This window comes from Salvelinus sp. IW2-2015, linkage group LG20 (assembly GCF_002910315.2).
Source record: "Salvelinus sp. IW2-2015 linkage group LG20, ASM291031v2, whole genome shotgun sequence".
NCBI classification, from domain to species: domain Eukaryota; kingdom Metazoa; phylum Chordata; class Actinopteri; order Salmoniformes; family Salmonidae; genus Salvelinus; species Salvelinus sp. IW2-2015.
In genome coordinates, this window is record NC_036860.1 from 5,291,360 (window position 1) to 5,310,512 (window position 19,153).

General features: G+C 40.6%; 1 protein-coding gene across 2 annotated transcripts in view; it reads right to left on the reverse strand.

The window, feature by feature from the left end:
* Positions 1-324: 324 nt before the first annotated feature.
* Positions 325-19,153, reverse strand: part of galr2b (galanin receptor 2b) — a 216,191-nt gene continuing 197,362 nt past the window's right edge. Inside the window, exons 1-3 of one of the 2 annotated variants that reach the window (XM_070449160.1) lie at positions 9,855-9,970; positions 4,255-4,649; positions 325-2,489 (exon numbers count right to left, since the gene is read on the reverse strand). In XM_070449160.1, coding sequence (XP_070305261.1) covers positions 1,742-2,489; positions 4,255-4,628 — 1,122 coding nt within the window. In that variant the 5' untranslated portion in view covers positions 4,629-4,649; positions 9,855-9,970 and the 3' untranslated portion in view covers positions 325-1,741. Of the gene's footprint in view, positions 2,490-4,254; positions 4,650-9,854; positions 9,971-19,153 lie in introns of those variants that run through there. The other variant, XM_024147705.2, reaches the window with a different exon arrangement.

The following is a 19,153-nucleotide window of genomic DNA, read 5'->3' on the forward strand; positions in this document are numbered from 1 at the left end:
TAATTAGTCATACTGAGAGTTAGAGATGTTGAAAATCTACAGTATATGGGCTAAGATATCCATGAGGTGGTGAGCTATTTGTTTCACGGGAAAAATTGTTAGTAAGCTGAACCAATTGAGCTTTTAAAGCATGGTCTGTTAGAGCTTGAATGTTTAGAACACACAATATTTGTTCATCTTAGTTGAAACAAATTGCTTATGAATAGCTACTTTACATGAACGTACCTTTCATAAAAACTACATATGTCTAGGTTTAGGGTTGAACCGGGTTGTTCACATGAAGCTTGGATTAGGGTTAGATATGTTACCAATAATAGCATTAAATACTGCAACATAAAACATTTTATTTGATCATTGATATTTACATCCACTTCTAAATGTTGATTCAATATTTAACCAAATACATCATCTCATCCAATACACATAAACAAGTTAGAGAAGAGCATAAAGTACAGATATAAGGAAGTGTCACAAAGGCGAAAACAAATAATACAGAAAGCACATTGCATTTTGACAAAATTGCCGGGTATAAAGGAGAGTTCTAAATATAAAATATATACTTTTCTATTCTGGCCTTTTGCAGGAAAATCAGTCCTGCTGGTGGAAAATTGCATTTCTCGGAATTTCTAAATGAGAGGGAGGGTAGTTTAACACAGCAGTGAGGTAGTATACAAGCTTTTAAGGAGACTCGACTAGAAAAGGGGAAACTAGGAAAGTGAAGAAAGGAAACAGAGAAAAGAGAACGTTGACTTCATAGAGTTTAACAGACAGACTAGATAATACAAGTGAATAGAGGCCATAAAGGATAATATAGTTAGCAGCATGGCATTTACAACAGCAACACAACTCTTAAGTGACTGAGTTCAGTAAACATCAGAGAGAAKCATACAAATATGTGCAAAGCAAAAAGATAACACCACCAGCCTAATACATTTGAACCCATAGAGATCCTATTCATAGGTTGCACCTCCGTCACTCGGTCGCGTCATGCCATTGTTATGAGCATTCTCAAGCCGCCCACTGCCATAGTGGTGCCCAAATGTTGTGATAAACCCAGTCATTCTGAACGGAGGGTAATGACTGCTTCATCTAAATTACAATGACGTTGCTAAAGTAGGCAAATATTTAGTAGGAAACAACTTTGCCATCATTATCATTTCATAAAATGTACTTTAGACAGAGGGTAATGTTGTCATTAGCTAGCAAAGTTTGTCAAATATAGCTAGCAATGCTAAACTTAGCTAGCTAAAATCCGGTGATCTCCACTCAATCTTAGCTTGCTAGCTAACGTTATTCTGCAAGTCCATCTGATGACATCAAAATGATGACAAAAGGTTTTCCTACTAATTATTTGCCTCATTTTGAAATGTAAATTGTATTTCCAAGCCATTGTAATGCACTTGATGATATCTTCCTCAGCGCTCATTGATAATGCATAGAGTAGAATGCTCAGTCGGCATCAGTCCTAAAACAAATGTTCAAACCAATACTGTAATGAAACATAGGTGCAACCCATAAATTAAATGACTAGTATTCTAATTTATAATTCTATATTTGAACCATTCTCATGTTTGTTTTTTTAATGATCATGCTCTCTTTACCCTCTCATCAAATTCCCATTTGTCACCATCTCAAAAACCGAGATACTGTCATCATTGAGTTTCCCTTTGAGGTTGGAATACAAAGTCTTTGTGATAAGGCAATCTGCACAGTCCTTTACTATAGGCCTCATCATTCAAGGCTATTTCTGGAAATGGCTTATAGTTGCTTCCCTCGGCTCGGCGATGGGCCGGCTGCTCATCTCACAGTCATTTTGTRGTACATTGTCCTCATTCATTTGTGACACCTCTGTGGACCCCGCCTGGAACCCAGGCACTGTGTTGGCTACATGTACCACATGCACTTTGTTCCTGCCGTTCTTACTGAGAATGCAGCTGAACACCTTCTTGAAGCCTTTGCGAAAGTGCTTGGACACCAAGGCGTACACAATGGGGTTGAGGCAGGAGTTGGCGTAGGCCATGCAGTGAGAGAGGATCCTGAATGCGTATGTGGTCTGGTTGAAGGGYAAGTCTCCGTACAGATAGCATAGGATCACCACATGATAGGGCAGCCAGCATAWGCAGAAGAGCACTGTGACGATGATGATCATTTTGGTGACTTTGCGCTTAGCCCTCTTGGACTCRGACATCCCGTCCAGAGGGTCCACAGCAGTCCACAGGTACTTGATGGTTCTGGTGTAGGACAGGCTCACYATGAGCACAGGGATCACATAACCAAACACAAAGGTGCACGTGTCCAGCACCTTGCGGTTGTACTCCTCCCAACCTGGAACACAAACGTTACTGTTGGCGTAATCTATGAGGTCGTAGTAGCTCAAATACGGTCCTGCGAAGATCAATGATAGTCCCCAGATGACTACCATGGCAACCACGGCATTACAGGGCGTTCTCAACTCTCTAGAGCGAAGAGGGTAGCGAATGGCCAGATACCTAGARCAAACAGAAAGACTTAGTTACATATTCCATTAAAACATAATGCCATGAATCAATATACACTGAGTGTACAAAATATGAAGTAACACCTTCCTAATATTGAGTTTTACCCCACCCACCATTTTGCCCTCAGAATAACCTAAATTCTTCGGGACACGGACTCTACAAGGTTTCGAAAGCGTTACAAAGGGATGCTGGCAGGTGTTGACTCCAATCCTCCCCACAGTTGTGTCAAGTTGGCTGGATGTCCTTTGGGTGATGGACCATTCTTGATACACACTGGAAACTGTTGTGCATGAAAAACCCAGCAGCATTGCAGTTCTTGACACAAACCGGTGCACCTGGCACCTACTACCATACCCCATTCGAAGGCACTTAAATATTTTGTCTTGCCCATTCACCCTCTGAATGGTAGACATACACAATCCACGTCTCAATTGTCTCTAGGCTTAAAAATCATTTCTCATTTCTCATTTCTCCTCCCTTACATCTACACTGATTGTCTGGCATTAACAGGTGACATCAATAAGGGATCATAGCTTTCACCTGGATTCACCTGGTCAGTCTCATGGAAAGAGCAGGTGTTCCTAATGTTTTGTCCACTCATTGTATGTTGTTTGCTTTATATGTGTAATTGCAAGTCAACTGGGATTTCATTATACTCCACCTTCTAAATGGAATTAATTGTTTTTACTGTTGTGTTGCTTGCACAAAGACATACAAATATTATGAGTGCTTGCTTCTGGGGTTTAATAGAAAAGCGGCACATTGGTGCTGCAAATGGAACTCATGAAATGGCAATCAGTGTGTGTGTATTGTTCATCCCGACCTGGCAGTGAAATAATTGCTGCTGGGTATTCTAGGTCTCAGCTGTAGCCTGAGTGGATGCTCATTTTTCACATAGAAGACATCTATCAAATGAATGTCCCCCTCCAAAAGGTAAACGACACCAGGGTTTCTGCTCCCTTATTTAATGTAGGGAAAAAAAGACCAGCTATTTTCACTGGGCTGAGCATAGCGAGGGCCCTGCAGAATAAAAGGCATCCATTTATGCAGGAAAGAAGAATATGTCAATTTCATGTAGGGATAACACATTAGTGGTCTTTTACTGTACTCAATCACAGATTCAGCCTCAATTTCAMGTCAAGACCTACTCTTTCATTTCCACATTTTAATACAGATAAAATGCCCTTCCCTTGATCACACGAATACTTTCAATTAACATGACCAACAGGGTTGCCAAAAAATAAATGCCTGATTATCATTCTCCCTATCTCCCTATGCTCTGTGAAAATGTCAAGGCTGTTTTGTAATAATGACCAATGGATGACTACAGTATAGGTTACTGCCGTGTGCTTTGCTAAATGAGCGTCCATCCTCTTCTGTAGAGAGAGCATTGGGCGCTTGTATAGAGAGGAAGTGTGCTGGACTTAAATGAGGTAAGGGAAATAGTGACCTTGGCAATAGAACTCTGTACTWTAATTGGCATCGACCTTTAGAGATGCTGCCCAGGTTATGTCTCTGTGCTTTCGGTTAGAATTCAGCCGAATAAAAATGACAAAATATTTCACAAATTAAGTCTATTCCTATCAGCTCCTCATTATGAGCCATATAGAAGTACTTAACCCAAAATTAGAATAACGATATTTTTTTTCTTATGGAATCTGTATACATGTAGAAACATTTGTATAGAGTATTTCAATGTTTTGACATTTGAACGTAAAATGAGACATTAGCGAAACAAGAGCTACAGCGTACATACCTGTCGACCGAGACGGCGGCAAGCGTGAAGCTGCTGGCGTACATGGTGAGGTTGATGAAGAAGTGGACCACCTTGCACATGAAGGAGCCGAACACCCAGCCCTCCAGGGAGTAGATGGTGGCTTGGAAAGGCACGCAGAAGATGATGAAGAAGAAGTCGGCCACGCTGAGGTTGAGGATGAACAGGTTGGTGGTGTTGTATCCCACCTGGCCGCTGCGGAGGAGGACGGCCAGGACCAGACTGTTCCCAATGGTCCCCAGCAGGAATATGAGKGAGAACACKACGGGCACGATCACACTGGTGGGATTCAGCTGGTAGCTGTCCGATGTGTTCCAGTGCCCTGCTGTTTTGCTGAAGTCTTCCAGATCTGACATTTTGGTAGTACTTTAGAAGTTCTGGAAGAGAATGAGAGAAGTACATGATGTGCTTAATGCTGCTGAATTATGACTGCAATGGGGCTGCAGGGACTTTAGGGAACACAAGACGGATCATTGTTGAACGTATGGATTCACAAATGTTTTAAAACCAATTCATTCAAATGTTCAAACCACGAGGATAGGGAGGAAAGTTTGTTAAATATTTCTGGTTCTCATAACATTACAATTTCTATTATGTCTCATGTCCTGAATCCCTACATTGCGCAAATATGAGCAACTATTTCCTTTTGAATGTTTTACTTTACAAGAATGGTGGATTGTGTTCCAACTGTGAGGATAAAAATGTACTCCTAATAGGTTTAATCATGAGTCACCCTAGTAATGCTCTAATCACAGTGACGTTGCAGAAATTAGTGATGGTTCCACAGCAATTGAGAGATAAAATAGTTCTGAAATCAAAGGCTGGTGTTCAGAAAAGCCAACAGATTATGCTTCCATGGTATTTTCAAATGAATCATGCACAATGGTTTGATGCTCATTTCACTGGGACTGATGAAAGAATTGTGAGACCAAAGCCGACCCGATAGAATTCCTTCCAATATACAACACTACCCATAGCATGTATGATAGCTAATCTAATGCTTCACTAGTTATGGGAAAGGGAATCTATCAGTCAACACAGAACACAGCATTCACTACACAGTGTGAGAAACCCTCCAGCTCTACAGCTCTATTGTCATCAGGGTCTTGTGCTAACAGGCGATTGAATGGGAAAAGGTGAAATGGTTTTTCTTCCACGTCAACAATCACCAAAAGACAACCATGTATTTTCGTGACAGGGAGCCGGTGCATGCTCAGACTACCCAAGGGACCTGTCCACTCCCCTTGTGTCTTTTCTGTAGCCTTCCTACCCAAAGTGACCTGGTTAGCATCTTGTGTCTTTTCTGTAGCCTTCCCACCCAAAGTGACCTGGTTAGCATCTTGTGTCTTTTCTGTAGCCTTCCCACCCAAAGTGACCTGGTTAGCATCTTGTATTTTTTCTGTAGCCTTCCCACCCAAAGTGACCTGGTTAGCATCTTGCATGGCATGAAGATGCACACATCCATTGGCTGCTAAGCCATGCCAGCAGCAAGGTCTAGTAAAAATTGAGTAGGGAGAGATGTTGCTTTCTGATGGACAGGTCTCAATAAATCATGTGCATAGAAATAAGTCAATCAAGAAATCTTTGGGAGTGCTTACTTCAAAATCCGCAGGGATGTCATTGTTTTACTTAGTGTTTCCCAAACTCGGTCCTGGGGCCCCCAAGGAGTGCACTTTTTGTTTTTGCCCTAGCACTACACAGCTGATATAATCAAGTCATCATTAAGCTTTGATTATTTGAATCGGCTGTATAGAGCTAGGGCAAAAAACAAAACGAGTTTGGGAAACAAGTTTTACATACTGATGAAATCAGCATATCAGATCACATCTGATTACAGTAGGCCTGCCGGCACAATGGCTTTGGAGTGTGCCTGAATAACATTTCAACGATGCCCACGTTTTAATGGAAATGGTTGAAATGACATGACACACATACACAATCACTAATATTATTTAAKTGCAGATTCAGATGAAACCATGACAGTTGATGCAGAAATGGATTTGTTAGTATGAGAGTGATTACATTGTACTGTATGAAAGCTTAATGTAGGCCTATACAGTAGAGGCTTGTTTGAGTCTACAGTTCTGCAGTCATTATCTTATTTGTGAACTAAACTAGAAATAAAAATACATACTGTACTTCCTAACCCCATGCAGATATTAAATCAGTCTATATATGAGGACCATGCATACTGACATCATTGGACCATTCTCACTGTATTTTTCCTGTTCAATGTTCATGTTGGACCAACGATGAGTGTTGGTAAATTGGCACTTGCTGTAAGTGCCACTCTGGACAAAGWATGGCTCATCCTCCAAAATATAGCAGAAGCTGCTTGTGCAATCCACCATTTCACTCACTGTAATTCATATTTTTGCATTTCTTTCTCTCTGAGATATAGTATATCACTATCGGGATCTATCATAAAAGGAGTAAAACATTGATGGTGTTGTAGATTTTYCAGTTATTGTGTAGGGTTCAGTTAAGCTAGTTTGCTCTACCTCCACTGAGGTCCAAAACCTACTTGTTATCAGAGATTTGTTATCAGTTATACCATTAAACCACAGGAAAAATAGGTTACAATAAATCTSTTGGCTTGGATMGTACTTGTCTAGCATACAGTTGACAGCTCTTAGAAAACACACATTTCTCAAGCAGAGCTGTACCGCCATATACTTCCACCTCATAGATCAGCCTACACCAGACCCATCACTCCTCATAACCATCATAACCATGAACATGACAAGATAGATGTCAAAACAACAGCTGCTGTAACCAACCTTAAATTGCCATGACAGAGAGTATTGTTTCGGCCAACTAATTGGCTAGGGATCCTATTAGGTTTGTGACATGACTGCTAAGTCGGTTGCCAAGCGAACATCTGCTGTCATGATTGCGCATGATTGATCTGATATGACATTATTGTTATTACAGTTTTACATATTTGTGGCAGAGGATTCAAGTCCCACTTTAAAAMAACAAAAACTGTAAAGGCTTTATAGCACATTCATATCGTCTTAAAACGAACTACTTAGATTCTTCCCAAATCATTCATAAGTCATACTACATTAAGGGTGATATGAAAGTACATCTGGTGATTTGTCAGTGTGCAGTATCCTGCCTTTCCCACCCTTTAAATTGCATGCCATTGGCTTGATCTCTGGGTTAATATAGGGATCATGAAAGCTTTAAAAGTAATATTTTGTCAAATCACTGTCAAATTATTATTACATCAGCTGAAAGTCAGGTATTTGATGTAGCCTAGCAGTTAGCACGTTGGGCCAGTAACCGAAAGGTTGCTGGTTGGAATACCTGAGCCGACAAGGTGAAAAATCTGTCGATGTGCCCTAATTTGCTACAGGGGCGCTGTACTACTATGGTTGACTCTTCTTACATATTTCTCATATAGGCCTTGYAGCAGTACCATAGCATACAGTAAACCCCTTTTAAATTGTCTCATTCACGGAATGCTTTCTGGTTCATAGGAATGGGAAACAATCTCTCTCAAAAACACTGTCTTTCTACCTCCTATTACATCTCTTACAGACTCCATATTAAATCTAATTGGAATATCTGGGAGATGGCAATTACAGTAGKAAACACAGACTCAACCTGGGAACACAAACACAAAGAAGCAAACATAGTGGAATGAGRACATCCAAACACGTCACAAACATACCTAAAATCTTCAATAATCATGTTACGGCTGTCGTCGGAATGAGACCAAGGTGCAGCGTGGTAGGCGTACATTTTTAATTTATTAAATGAACACCAAAAAAACAAGAAAGATAAACGACACATAAAGTATAGTAACGCTAAACCAGCAACTAACAAAAACAAGATCCCACAACAGAAAGTGGGAAAAAGGGCTGCCTAAGTATGAATTCCAATCAGAGACAACGATAGACAGCTGCCTCTGATTGGGAACCATACTCGGCCAAAAACAAAGAAATAGACAACATAGAATGCCCACCCCAATCACACCCTGACCTAACCAAATAGAGAAATAAAACGGCGCTCTAAGGCCAGGGCGTGACAAATCAAATACAAAAAAAAAGGAATTTTACATCACATTCTACTTTGCTGTTGCCGTGGTACCACAACAACATGTACAGTATTGTGCCTTTTTAATGTAAATGAGGCTTTTGGAGAACAGGATTAAATCGAATATATCCGATAATAAAAGCATAGATTTTCCTAACACAACGTCACATTTGTAATCAGTAGGCTACCTTCGCCCACTGTTCCTCACATATTGCCAATATGTGACCTTGAATAATAATGAAAAAGCAAACTGTCAACATACCTCTGTGGCTAATGGCCGATTACCAAAAGAGGAAGGGCGGTTATGTGAAATACACCAATTCTTTTTTAATAAACTCTGAGGTATCCTCAATGGAGTTGTATGAGACAATAGGTAAGTAGTTCTGGTATTTAAATCAATGCTCTCTAGCCTACCACTTTAGCTTTACCGCTACTGTCTATATTTCATTTCCAAGAGGCGTCTCATACTCCTGTTGTCAAGAGTCAGAGCCCAGACTCTCCTCACCCTCACAAGCTGAACTCTCAGGGGGAAACAAACCTGTCATTTGAGTTTTGCAGTGGGATGTCTGTTGAGTAGCAGGTTGCTGGCTGACAGGAAGAGCAGCATGACAGCCAGCCTGAGAGGCAGCAGAGAGGACGAGCTAGAAGAGCTATCGAGCTAATCCCTTAGCTTGTGTAACCAACAGTTGGAGAGGATGCAGAATTCCTCTCGTCCTGAGTCATAATGATGGTTTTTTGGAATTCAAGCAGTGATGGAAAATAAGAGTAGGGAAAATGACGGGAATAAAAAATAAACATACAATTTTCTGCTTTCCTTGTCACGGATGTGCTTATTGCAGCAGACGACCACACCGGGTTCCACTCAGCTAAAAACAAGAAGAAGCAGCTCCAGTGGAACAGTGATAACCAACACTGGACAACTGAGGAGTGGAAATACGTCGCTTGGAACATGACAGCAAGTCCAGTTTACTTGGTGGCCTGCTCAGTCCCCAGAGCTCAACCCAATAGAGCGTCTTTGGGATGAGATGGAAGGGGCTGTTCGCAGCATGAATGTACCGCTGGCCAATCTGCAGCAACTGCGTGATGCGATCAAATCAGCATGGACCAACATCCCTGTGCAACGTTTCTGACACCTTGTAGAATTCCCCAAATAATTCAGCCTGTTCTGGAGGCAAAGGTGGTCCGACCCAGTAACAGATGGGTTACCTAATAAACTGTCGGTGAGTGTAGATCAGTGGAATAATATGTTTATTAATGAACAAATGTAATTCAAACAAATGAACGTGAAGACACAGACAACATGTAACCAAACTTCTGAAGCTCATTTCTCATTGCAACAGTAAGAGTGGTTCATTTCCACTAGCATCCCACATTCCAGTTGTCGGCTGTTATGCACCTCCTCACAACATAATATGGTACATGGTAAATGATGTGAAAACCTTTAGAATAATTGTTTATAAATATTTGAAGGTGTTTGTATTGAATGTAGACACATCATGCAAATTAGAAGTAGATGTATTCAGGTGATCTTTACTTACCAGGATTACTGGCAAACGATATATCCGTTGTTCAAATGTCCTTTATGTTTTGTGTGTTCTGCTACCCTCAACAGAAAACAATGCTTGCTCATGCTAATATCTGCTCCATAGCCTGAGCTCTCTCTTCCTCCCTCTCCTCCGTTGCACATTGATATTCTGCCTGGATCTCTCTCTCTCTCTCTCCCTTTCTCTCTCCCTTTCTCCCTCCCTCCTCCCTCCCTCCCTCCCTCCCTCCCTCCCTCCCTCCCTCCCTCCTCCCTCCCTCCCTCCCTCTCTCTCTCTCTCAGTTCAACCCTTCCCTTTCCCCCTCTCACAAAAGCTCCTCCTCCACATTTAATTGAATGTTCACACTTCACTGCAGAAGAAGTGCATTGTGTTTTACACACTACCGTCCGTACTGGAGCAAGGCATAACAACCACTATTTATTATCAGCTGGTGGGATAAAGGAATAACCTCAAGCAATATTGTCAATCAGTCAAGCGCCTGCTGGACCCAGACTACGGCAATATGGCTGCAACTCATCAGCTATTAATTGTGGTGCAAAGTTTTCCATAAATGCATCATTATGGCAACTTTGACTGGTAGCTTATTGTGAGCAGTAGCTCAATACAGCTCTCTTGGATTGTTCTTACTAATGTGTTGGGAGTGCTTGTCTTTATGGGCCTTGAACTTGTGAACTCAGAAAAGGGTGATATATGAATTGTTTGGTTGTGAGATCAAGTTGCAACGTTAGGGAATATGGCTATGCTTTATGCTTTTCTTAACTAAACCATTTTTTGTTTTCCAGATACAGCAGCTTGATAAAGCAGTCCCTAAGGAAACGGGGTCTCTAACCCACATATATTACATTTCAATGATTTGTTAAAATACATTTATGTTGTGTGTGCTTTTGTCAATGCATGTATGCGTGTCTGTCTGCCCTGTGAGTGTTTACATCTAGGGTGACCTGATATTGATATTCCGTAATCCGTACGGGCTTTCTTAATCTAAATAACCCATTACGTTAGCCTTAGATGTATAAATCTGTTTGTAGAGTTCAGTCTCCAATCTTCCTAACATTTTGCTCTGTTTTTACTTCCAACAAGATTTTGAAAACATAATTAATTACTCACACCTTGTAGCCTATGAGAAACACTCACAACCAGCTCGTAATTACACAAAGTTGGCTTGGTGTGGGTTATTATGCATTACAAAAATAGTATTATAGTTTTTCTATAATAATGACAACAGCACATTAAGCACATCTAAGTGGGCAATTATTCAGCTGAACAGGAATTAAAGCTTGACCTCCCAAAGCAGCCTCTTAACCAGTTGAGAAGGAGGCTTAATGCTCTTGCATACAAATACTGTGAATTATGCATATTTGAGCATACCCTGTGCTCAAGAGTTGCTTGAAAGGTCCAATGTAGCCATTTACAGTATATGTCAATATGAAATAATTTCTGGGTAACCATTAAGTACCTTACTGTGATTGTTTTCAATTAAAATTGTTGAAAAGAAACAAACATAGCTTCTTAGCAAAGATTAGCAAACAGCAATTTCTCAAACAATACTTTTGATAGGACAGTCTGGGAGTGGTCTGACTGGGAGGGGAAAACTGAAAACTAGTTGTTATTGGCAAAGAGGTTCGGATCTCTCTTTCTTATTGGTCTATTAACTAATTTGCTGCCTGGTGATTACACCAGGCACTCAAACTCCATCCCACCAAAACAGTCTGAAATTTCAGGCTGTCTTTTAAAACAGCTCTTACGCTAAAAGGCTATTATAATTTTCACAATTTCACAGTATTATTCCAACCTCATAGTGTGGAATTATGTATATAACACAGGAAAATCACGTTTTTGACTGCAATGGCCCTTTAAAGACGTGTTGTTCCAGCTGGTATGTCCTTGGTATTTACTAGGGAATATTGTGGTCTAAATGCATACTCCTTCTGGTGCTTCCTTCAAGTAATTAATTGGTAATTAGCTGGGATTATAATTAACTGATACAAAGAAACAAATGTATTGTAATTACTAAGCAATAACATTTTAGCAAATTATAATTTTAAAATAAAGTCTACCACTATGATTTTTTGTGATACATTTTTGTATTTTATTCTGTACGGTTAGGGAATACAATGCGTACGGAGGCAGTAACCAGACAATTTCAGGGAGATTACAGTGAGGAGATAGATGAGGAAAGCCAAATCTCAGAGGAAAACTCACATGAGGCTCACAGTATTGACCTTTTATTACCTCAGCACCACTTTGTGCCTGGTCTGAGCGCTCCAGAGCTTTCTGTCCTCAGTTACAATACACCATAATATATTACCAGAGCCGTGCACAGACCTTTCAGGGGGCAGGTGCTCAAAATGAAAAAAAGCCACCCAAGAGGCATCCCTCCCCCTCTCCCCCTCCTCCCTTTGCTAGATTTTTTTGGTTGTTGATATTCATAGTTCATATCTCGAAATTCATAACATACTAACTGCCTCTGTGGCCAAAAATGTTAAAAGAAATTTTAGCATAGGCCTATTTATTACTACAACACACACTCACTAATTGACACACAGAACACACACTCACTTCTTACAATCACAAATTCTAAGAAGGTGACAAGTAGCCTAGCAGTAGTTGGCAGGTAGCTTAGCGGTAGTTGGCAGGTAGCATAGCGGTAGTTGGCAGGTAGCCTAGTGGTAGTTGGCAGGTAGCATAGTGGTAGTTGGCAGGTAGCCTAGCGGTAGTTGGCAGGTAGCCTAGCGGTAGTTGGCAGGTAACATAGTGGTAGTTGGCAGGTAGCCTAGCGGTAGTTGGCAGGTAGCCTAGCAGTAGTTGGCATGTAGCCCAGCAGTTAAGCGAGTTGGGCCAGTAATCGAAAGGTTGATGGTTCTAACTCCTGAGCAGATTAGGTGATAAATCTGTCGATGTGCTCTAGCTCTAGATAAGAGTGTGTACATAAATGCAAGCTAGTTACAGTGCATCCTAAAGACATGATTGACATTGGGAAAAGAGGGTGGGCTATCAGCTGGTTGTTGATGTAAATCTGCTAGTTAGCTAGCTCAACAATTTACTACTGAGCTGCATGGAATTGTTTTAAGGAGGTCATACCAAGGATAATTTTGCTATTTGATTTAGAATTTTAAGACCCCCTTGAAGTATCCCCCCCAAAAAACTATTATTTGATTAAACATTTCATTTAGCCTTACAGTAAGCTATATGGAATTGTTTTAAGGTCATATTAAGGATTATTTTTCTATTTGATTTTGAATTTTAAGACCCTTGAAGTATAGAGTTTTTGGGGGGGATAAAACATTTTATTTGGCCTTACTGCTATTAACCCATACAAGCACATTGAATAACAGATTCACTACATGGAACAACAGATAGTCCCCTAAAATATCAAAAGGAAGTTTGATCTTGAAGTGCCTGTCCTATACCTGAGAGATATAAGAATGATCAGGAAACATTTGTTAAATTTTTTGACATGTATTTAATCCCTTATTTTTGGTATTAAACAGTTTCCATATCAATATAGTGCATTCGGAAAGTATTCAGACAGCTTGACTTTTTCCACATTTTGTTATGTTACAGCCTTATTCTAAAATGTATTATATTGTTTATTTTCCTCATCAACCTACACACAATACCCAATAATGACAAAGCAAAAACAGGTTTTTAGACATTTTTGCAAATGTATTAAAAAATCTAAAACTGAAATATCACATTTACATAAGTATTCAGACCCTTTACTCAGTACTTTGTTAAGGCACCTTTGGCAGCGATTACAGCCTCAAGTCTTCTTGGGTTGGATGCTACAAGCTTGGCACACCTGTATTTAGAGAGTTTCTCCCATTCCTCTCTACAGATCCTTTCAAGCTCTGTCAGTTTGGATGGGGATTGTGCGTGAAAATCGGTATTTTCAGGTCTCTCCAGAGATGTTCAATCAGGTTCAAGTCCTGCTCTGGCTGGGCCACTCAAGGACATTCAGAGACTTGTCCCGACGCCACTCCTGCATTGTCTTGGCTGTGTGCTTAGGGTCGTTGTCCTGTTGGAAGGTGAACCTTCACCCCAGTCTGAGGTTCTGAGCGCTCTGGAGCAGGTTTTCATCAAGGATCTCTCTGTACTTTGTTCCGTTGATCTATGTCTCAATCCTGACTAGTCTCCCAGTCCCTGCCGCTGAAAAACATCCCAACAGCGTTAAGCTGCCACCCCCATGCTTCCCCGTAGGGATGCTGTCACTTTRCTCCAGACGTGACACTTGGCATTTAGGCCAAAAAGTTCAATCTTTGTTTCATCAGACCAGAGAATCTTGTTTCTCATGGTCAGAGAGTCTTTAGGTGCCTTTTGGCAAACTCCAAGTGGGCTGTCATGTGCATTTTACTGAGGAGTGGCTCCGTCTGGCTACTCTACCATAAGGCCTGATTGGTGGAGTGGTGCAGAGATGTTTGTCCTTCTGGAAGGTTCTCCCATCTCCACAGAGGAACTCTGGAGTTCTGTCAGAGTGACCATCAGGTTCTTGGTCACCTCCCTGACCAAGGCCTTTCTCCCCCGYTTGCTCAGTTTGGCCGGGCGGCCAGCTCTTGGAAGAGTCTTGATGGTTCCAAACTTCTACCATTTATGGTACCCTTCCCCAGATCTATTCCTCGACACAATCCTGTCTCGGTGCTCTACGGACAATTCCTTTGACCTCYTGGCTTGGTTTTTGCTCTGACATGCACTGTCAACTGTGGGACCTTATGTGTACCATTCCAAATCATGTCCAATCAATTGATTTTATCACAGGTGGACTCCAATCAAGTTGTTGAAACATCTCAAGGATYATCAATGGAAACAGGATGCACCTGAGCTCAATTTCGTGTCTCWTAGCAAAGGGTCTGGTATTTCAGGTATTTCAGTTTTTGTTTTAATACATTTGCAAAAATGTCTAAAAAACWGTTTTCACTTTCTCATTATGGGGTATTGTGTGTAGATTACTGAGGAGTTTTTATTTATTTAATCCATTTTAGAATAAGGCTCCAACTTAACAAAATGTGGAAAAACGGTCTGAATACTCAAGGGGTCTGAATACTTTCCAAAGGCACTACATGTACTTCATTCATTTTTTCAAATGTATTGGGGACCTTCCGAGGAGTCTTGTGAGGCCTTTGGGTGTCCTAGAGGAAAACAACCGATGTGTACGTATTTGTGAGAGTTTCACCTTTCCAGAKTAGTTTGTAGGCCAAACCGTTCTGACACTACAGACGATTTTGTGAGAAGACAGATTTTCGGGATGTCTCGTGGTCTGACAAACACCGCTCTAGCTCTGTCACCTTTCACCGCAGATGCGCACGTGCGACATAGTCAGATGTGGTGGGTTGAGACGCATCCAATAACATCTCTAGTTTAAACTGACAGATGTTCATGCTAATTAGATTTCCACAGTGGGGCGRGGACATCGACTCTAGGGGGTTCATACTGCATTTGAATAGCAATGGCATAAGTGGTACTTTGTCATTARACTTTTTGAGATTTCAGAGAGTATTGTTGTTAAGCATTGTTACAATATTCAGAAAGAAACGTCATACGGTACAATTCAACGTATGACTCAAGGTTGCCTAGGGAAGCTTTTGTTGGCTGCAAAGAGCTTTTCAATGAAAAGTCAACATGTTGTGGGCAGCTTTGCAGTACATTGCATCATGATGTATTTAGTGAATGGTAAGATGGGTGTCTGTGGGTGGGAGAAAAAAACACTAAAATGTTATCAAAGTGCCCATGGCGTATGACGTTTTGCGGCAAGGTACAGTAAATCAGCATTCTGAAATGTCTCCTGGGTTATTTCATGGGCAGGTTCCCATAGCAACCAAAGAAGGCTCATTTTCACAGGACACTGATCAGATCGTTAGCACTTTATGCTTCATACTGGATTTATCTGACACTTCAGATTGATTTGGCACCAAGAGCACAGCAATCAGTGATATGTTCTTCTGACATTCATGTGCTGTGTAATCGAATTAACATGAAGTACCCACTCGTTGTCAAAAGCACTGAGATACAGCATATAGGGGCTTTATCCCAACCTTCTATTTCTTCCCTAAACGTTCAACCTCCCATAGGTTCTCATCTCATATAATACTCACTCTAACGATGGGGTTAAGAGGAGCCAATCTTTCAGAGTAGGTAGAGGTACTGTATGTACTGTAAATCCTTAATCAGCTCATTTTATTCCAGTACRGTATGGTTGGAATCTMCAGATCTGTGCCTGCWTGTATGCAGTAATATCAAACAGGAAAATAATCCCAATACATTTTTTGATTTGGCCAGTGGTTGACATGATACTTCTCACTATTTTAGTTCCAGTCAACGTCAACACACTGACACTAAAATGGATAAGAATAATTAGATAGGGATAAACATTCTCTGTCGGTTAGCCAGTTGYGGTACATTACAACTAATGAGACTCAACCTTTCATAACCATAATACCATTAAAGCTTTCAACTCATTTGCAGAGATGTCAGATGATTCCGTTCACAGAGACATTTTTTAAAAGCAGGCTGAAAAGGATCCTCATCACAGTCATTGTAWAACCCATAGAAATATATWTTTTGGCTCATGATTGGGGCTATTTTCCAGAACACTGTGGTGATTAGAGGGAGATCCTCTCTCCCATCATGATGAAAGCACAGGAAGTTGAAGTAGTAGCTGCTTTGATTAGAACAGGCCAGTTAGAGGAATACCTGCTCCAATCTACAACAGAACATGTGACGAAAACGCAGAGAGTGATCACCTCTTTCCACATCAGTGTATATTGTGCAGTACCTTGGCAAGCACCCAGAAACTTGCTGCATATGAGTTCTCAATTGACTGGGTAAATAAAGGTTGAATAAAATAAACGGATGGTCACAATCTCTGTCTTCAAATGTTGTACAGTAGAATTGTGAGACAGATAATCGTCTCATGAGAATTCTGTCCTGATGTAGTTCTCATTGCGTTTCCTCCCGTTTGGAATGTAGCTGAACCTGTGTCCTCTGAGGTCAACAGCAGTGTCAGCTCAGATCATGTGATTTCATTTAGGAGCTAACCTCACACTCTCACCCAGGAATTGTAAGTGTTAGAAGAAGATATGTGACCACTGAAGCATGGAAAGAGAAACACAACATTTGACACTATTTGGTTACATTGAAGATGTTAGATTGGTTACATGAAAATTGAGTCACAGGAATCCTCTGACACCACTGAACATATTATCCTAAATCATTCTGGTAGAGTCTGTAGGCTGTACCACAACCGGCCGTGATTGGGAGTCCTATAGGGCGGTGCACAATTGGCCCAGCGTCGTCTGGGTTTGGCCGGTGTAGGCCGTCATTGTAAATATGAATTTGTTCTTAACTGACTTGCCTAGTTAATCAGTTCTCTCCAGAATTGCAACAACCACTCTGTTACTATTTTTAAGAGTGCTGTAAATTGCTGTAAATTGCTGTAAATTGGAAGTGGCACTAGGATGAGATAGCATAGGCAGCATCTGAAATAACACCCTATCTCTTAAATTGTCCTTTGGGAATAGAGTGCGGTTTTAGATTTACCCTCTAGACTTTCAATATACACTCCAATTACTATGTTCACCTTCGATTTCATTGTTTTTATGTCGTTTTCATAATTAAAAAGTAATTGAAAATAGTTGATATGCCAATATTGTTCTACATTTTGTTAGCATAAATATTTTCCCTCAAAGCTGCAATCCGTTGCAGATATTACAACAACAAAGACGTTACTTCAAACAATAAACACTGCTTTTTTCATTGCTCCAGAGATAGAAAAGCAGAGTATATAGTAAAATTGTGTTTGTTACCATGATGCTGGATGCTCAATTCCTCCAACCAAAAACAATAACAAATTCCCCTGGGGCAGCCAGTGGTGCTGTATCGCATATTGCGGATCTCAGCTTTAAATCAGGAATAGTCACAATTTATTCAGTCAGTCATGTTTATTCCCAAGATCGGGAATATAGGGATCAGTCCCATCTTCCAATAAATACACAAATCACATCCTGTCTTTCTCCTAGTTGTCATGGAAACACAAGTATCTGAATTCAGACAGCGTTGTCTGTTGGGTGTTAGATAGAGTTGACTAATTGCTCTGACCTGATACAAAATTCTCTAATATGTCCTTGATGACTCTCCAGCAGACATACAGTAAATCGTCAACCAGTTCTTCTACCCAGGTACAACAGTTTGCATAGCTTCAGAGACTGATTCGATTTTTAGTGTGAAAAATCCTCAAAGATAAATAAATGCTGCTTAAACTGACTGACTTTGATGGGGATCTTTTTATTATGCTAATTAGATTAAGGCACGGGTGCGTCAATAGACTCTTAAGGATTCATCAAATTGATTGCGTCAGTGATTGCGTCAATGATTGCACGCTCTACCTAGTGCAGATGACTACATGGAATATACTGTATATTATAATATTATATATTTTGAATATGCTAGCCGATATTACAAATACAATGGCAAAGCATACTGTGGTATTCTGTGTGCTGTAAATTGCATATCACTGATTGCATGTTCTTCCTAAACTGCAGATGAATGCTACGATCACAATGGCAAAGGAGACAGTGATATTCTGTGAGCTGTAATGAAGGTGCACTTTTGTCTGATTTCTCTGACATAGATGCTCAACTTTTTTTGTCCTAGAGCCTCACAATATACAGTCATAGCTCAATTTATTCATCAGCTCCATTGTCACTTTGCAGTGGTCTGTCCATAGCCCCAGGAAGTATTTTGGGGGTGGGGGTGCTACGTTTTTTTTTTACCAATGTCTATATCGGTCCGCTACTTCAGGACTAATAAAGGCCCAGTGCACTACTTTTGATGTGGATGTTTTGTGTCTTTGCCGATAACTTTGCACCTTTTGATGGAAACGTTTGAGGACAGCGTTTTGTTCTTTCTGGATTCCATTAGAATGACAATCGCAGAGAAAGTGACAGGGCAACAACTCTTACAATTCCAACTATTGAATCTTGCAAGACACTGTTCGTAATTATACAACTACCTTTTTTGCCAAAGTGAAGATGCTGAAAGAAAGTGGAGATGCGCATACATACGTCAATATCGGCCAGCTAATACTAGTAAATGCTCGAGAAATTGGCATATAGTATGTCATCTTCTAATCACTTTAGTGGATATCAACATAGTGTGGCTTTAGACCTCTGGGAGTTATTAAGGAATCGCTTCATGCAAAAGGCAGTGGAGATAATTGGCTTTAAAATATTGATGTCACTGAGATGCCATCTGCTGCACTACCTGATGTTGGCCTTGATTAATAGCCAAGAAAGAGAGCT